Genomic DNA, 4496 nt, shown 5'->3' with positions numbered 1-4496 from the left:
CCCTTTAAGACACATTGGGAAGAGAGGACTCCCAATATTGGTAATGGAACATGACACAATGCAACAGAGCACATTGGGCAGCCAATCAAGCAACCTCTTATTTGGACGGGCCATATTATACACATTTGCACACACACACACACACACACACACTGAGAGAGAGAGAGAGAGAGAGAGAGCAAGAGACAGAGAGAAAGAGACAGAGAAGCAGAGAGACACACACACACACACACACACACACACACACACACACACACACACACACACACACACACACACACACAGAGAGAAACTGGGTTTGCTTTTACATAAAAAGTGCTTTCATCTTATACAGTAGGTGTTTGTGTAAAAAAAAGTGTAAATCGTTAATGATTAAAAAAAAGTAACACACAATCCATTTGCCCCATAAAGCAGTTTAAATAAATAAAATAATGCAGAGCTTTAAAAACCAAGTGTTTGATTAACAGTGACTGGTACCATCTTAATAACTGCACTCAATATTTAAATTGAGATGACATAAAAACCATGTGTCTCATTTCAGAACTTTAAAATAATTTATAACTTAATGGCCAGTGATATATGTTTCTCATATATTCAGTCTTTACAAATCTAATAAATACATTTCCTCACAGTTAGTGAACTACAGTGTCATATATTTCACCCCCAAGATGTGTCCAGGACCACTGCCTGTACCATTAAAGACATTACGGTAAATCAAGTCATGTCACACTACATTTGTGCAATACGCTGTGAATCTGTGTATCTGTTCCTTTCCTCTACTCCAGGCCAAAACTAAGAAAATACAGTAGGTGGACACGGCAAAAAAGACATTGCTAGATTAAGAGGTTTTTGCATCTGAACTCTTCATATGTTACCTCCAAGATCTGTCCGGGGCGACATCCATTTTGTCACACATTTGTTGCTACATGTGTACGTAATGTATCTTTTTCCTTCCCTCTCCAAGACTAAAAAATACAGAAGGCGTGGGCACAGCAAAATAATGGACCTAGAAACATGTACCTAGCCCAGAGAACATTGCTTATCAATAACCAATAAAACAAACACACACATGGAGTGATGGACTGGGCTCTGGCACTCTGGCATCCCGCTCACAGTGAGTCACTGTAATGTAGTGTTTGTTTGTGTGTACAAAGGAGGTACCATGTGCTTCATGTGATGTCTTGTCCACAAGCTTTCCCCATTGTCTGTCAGTGCATCAGGCACCACCTCTGCTATCATTACTACAGTAATACAAAACTAAATTCAACAAAGGTAGCCTTCTGGACAGATGGAGCCAGATTGGCAAGTGTGTGAGCCTTTGATTTTGCTGTGTACTGTGTCTTACTATGCAACAATCTGCGTGTAGGAGTTGGGACATGATGTTCATGTGTGTTTCTTTCACAGACGTCTCTGAGTGTTCCCTCAAGGGATCGGGCCCCGCCTCCTTTATCATCATCATCATCATCGATAAAACACCCAATCAAACAAAGGGAGCCTTCTGACTGGGTGAACCTGATTGGCCGGCCTCAGTGTCCGTCAAGGGATCAGGCCCCGCCTCCTGGCAAAGCTCCGCCCCACACACATGACTCAGCAGCTCCTTCAACTCCTCGTTTACGTCACTCCCGAACACCATGGAGTCATCGCCATCGACGACACCACCGCCGTTGCCATCGCCGTTGCCATGGTAACTCGTCGTCATCACGACCTCGCGCAGCCAGCAGAGTTCGGCGGTCAGCTCCTGCCGCAGCGTGCTCAGGTGCGCCTGCCTCTCCAGGTGCTTCCTGCCCACCTGCTCCAGCGTGACGTCGGCAGCGCGCAGCTCCTGGTGCAGCCCTTTGCGCGTGGCCTCGGCCTTGCGCAGCTCATAGCGGGCCCGCGACAGCTCCTGCCGCACCCCCTCGCCGCCCTCCCGGAACCGGGCCTCACGCGGCCCGTACGCCGCCAACAGGACCTCCACCTCCGTCTGGAGCTGCTCGCGCTGCGCCTGGACCCCCGCCACGCCGGCCCGCATCAGCGCCACCTCCTCCAGGGCGCACGCGAAGCGCTGGGCCTCGGCGTAGGAGTGGTTGGGCTGGGCGCTGCAGTGCGACTGGAGGGTGTACTCCTTCAGCCGCTTGGTCTTCAGCTGGTGCTGCTGTTGCTGGGGGGAGTGTGCCTCGTGGTGGTGGGGGGGTTGGAACGGCTCGGTCTTGGGTTCGTCACTGCCGTTCGTCGTCTTGCGTTGGGCACCAGGGGTGGGGACGTCGCTGCCACTGCCAAACATGTCTTCAGACACGGATTGGTGGAACTTTTTTGAGGGGGAGGGAGGAAGAACCAATCAGATCCAGTGTTTTGGGAAAGGAGGGAGGGGTTTCTACTGTGTGAGGGCAGGGCACACGTGGATGCTAACAGCACACACATGCACAAGTTCATGTAAAAGTCTATTGGAAATTTGTGAGTTGGTCACACAGGTGGGTGTTTCTTACACACTGGATGGCAGGTTGTGTCAGTTCTTCTTCTGTCTTCAGGCGGTCAGTTGTTGTTAATGTTGTCAGTTGACATCCCATAAGTGAACATGTGCTCCTCCATGTGCCAGTCCACACTGCCATGCGGTATGAGGTCAGTCCTTAATAGGTATGAGGTCAGTCCTTAATAGGTATGAGGTCAGTCCTTAATAGGTATGAGATCAGTCCTTAATAGGTATGAGATCAGTCCTTAATAGGTATGAGATCAGTCCTTAATAGGTATGAGATCAGTCCTTAATAGGTATGAGGTCAGTCCTTAATAGGTATGAGATCAGTCCTTAATAGGTATGAGATCAGTCCTTAATAGGTATGAGATCAGTCCTTAATAGGTATGAGGTCAGTCCTTAATAGGTATGAGATCAGTCCTTAATAGGTATGAGGTCAGTCCTTAATAGGTATGAGATCAGTCCTTAATAGGTATGAGATCAGTCCTTAATAGGTACGAGATCAGTCCTTAATAGGTATGAGGTCAGTCCTTAATAGGTATGAGGTCAGTCCTTAATAGGCTTGAGGTCAGTCCTTAATAGGCTTGCATTGATATGGTGTTAGTCATCACATCAAACACAGAGCAGATCACTTCACGCAAAAGACAGCGAGGCTGTCAGGTAAAGAAGGTCGGATGACCAAAACGTTGCATTGAAGTTTGTTGGAATGGACAGTGTGTGGGATTTCTTTACACTTGAATGACAACCCCACTGGGATAATATCCTACATACCTGTCCAACTACAGAGGTGTGCAAAAGTGTCTTTTTTGAAAAGACAACGAGGTCGACAAGAACGTGGGGGAATGTCCAGTTTCCTTCCTCCGTGCAGTTCTGGAACAATGGATTTTCCCATTACAAGTACGATATTTCTATTCTATTTCTATTTTTAAACTTTACTTTTAAACTTTTAATCCATTGATTTTCTCAGGTTTGGCTTTGGTAAGGTGAAGACGAAATACCGGTATGCTATTGCTGGAAATGGCTCTTACTTGATTGTCATCCCTCGACCATGGTAAACCATGATTTCATGGGGTTTTTGTTTGCACGGTTCGGCACGGTTTTTGGTTTGACTTTGGTTTAACTACAAAATTAACCATGGTTTTACTCTGAAACTAACCATGGTTTTACCACAGTTTATAATTGTTCATTAAATTACAAGTGTTTTAGTATGGTGTGTGCCCTACTCATGAATGTGGGGTTAACCACTCAACACGCCCATGAAACTCAACTAAATCATATTCAAATCCAACAGCAGCAGCAGCTGTCAGTGTGATGGTGAGAGTGGTAAGGTGGTGCAAACATCACACGTCAAGACAAACCTCAATTCGGCAGCATGCTACAGGCTTTATCATTAGATCAGTAATTACCTTAATCAGCATGCTACATGCTACATGCTACAGGCTTTATCATTAGCAGCATGCTACAGGCTTTATCATTAGCAGCATGCTACAGGCTTTATCATTAGCAGCATGCTACAGGCTTTATCATTAGATCAGCAATTACCTTAATCCAGGGATGATTGAGAGCGTCCTGGATGGTCATCCGTTTCCTGCAAAACACACACGGACACACACACACACACACACACAAACACACACACACACACACACACACACACACACATACACACGTATGTACATACGTACGTACGCACGCATGCATTGCATGCACACGCGCACGCGCACACACACACACACACACACACACACACAAACACACATACACACACACACACACACACACACACACACACACACACACACACACACACACACACACACAAACACACACACACACAAACACACACACACACATTAGGTTAGTTACGACAGATTAGGACACATTAACGCCACTGCTAAACTTAAAAAAAAATCTGTAACACAAGAGACAGACAACGTAATACATGAATTACACAAATGGCGTGTTTGTGCTGTACCATGCTCCATATCATGTGTATCTGTAGATGGCGTGTTTGTGCTGTACCATGCTCCAAATGGCATGTCTGTGA

At 46.1% G+C, this 4496-nt stretch overlaps 1 protein-coding gene across 1 annotated transcript in view; it reads right to left on the bottom strand.

Moving 5' to 3' along the window:
* Positions 1 to 306: 306 nt before the first annotated feature.
* Positions 307 to 4496, bottom strand: part of LOC134447994 (death-associated protein kinase 2-like) — a 63978-nt gene continuing 59788 nt past the window's right edge. Inside the window, exons 9-10 of the mRNA XM_063197751.1 lie at positions 3992 to 4037; positions 307 to 2215 (exon numbers count right to left, since the gene is read on the bottom strand). Coding sequence (XP_063053821.1) covers positions 1481 to 2215; positions 3992 to 4037 — 781 coding nt within the window. The 3' untranslated portion in view covers positions 307 to 1480. The remainder of the gene's footprint in view (positions 2216 to 3991; positions 4038 to 4496) is intronic.

Source organism: Engraulis encrasicolus, chromosome 4 (assembly GCF_034702125.1).
Source record: "Engraulis encrasicolus isolate BLACKSEA-1 chromosome 4, IST_EnEncr_1.0, whole genome shotgun sequence".
Lineage (NCBI taxonomy): Eukaryota > Metazoa > Chordata > Actinopteri > Clupeiformes > Engraulidae > Engraulis > Engraulis encrasicolus.
The sequence above is the reverse complement of the archived record's forward strand: the minus strand, read 5'-3'. Positions and strand labels throughout refer to the sequence as shown.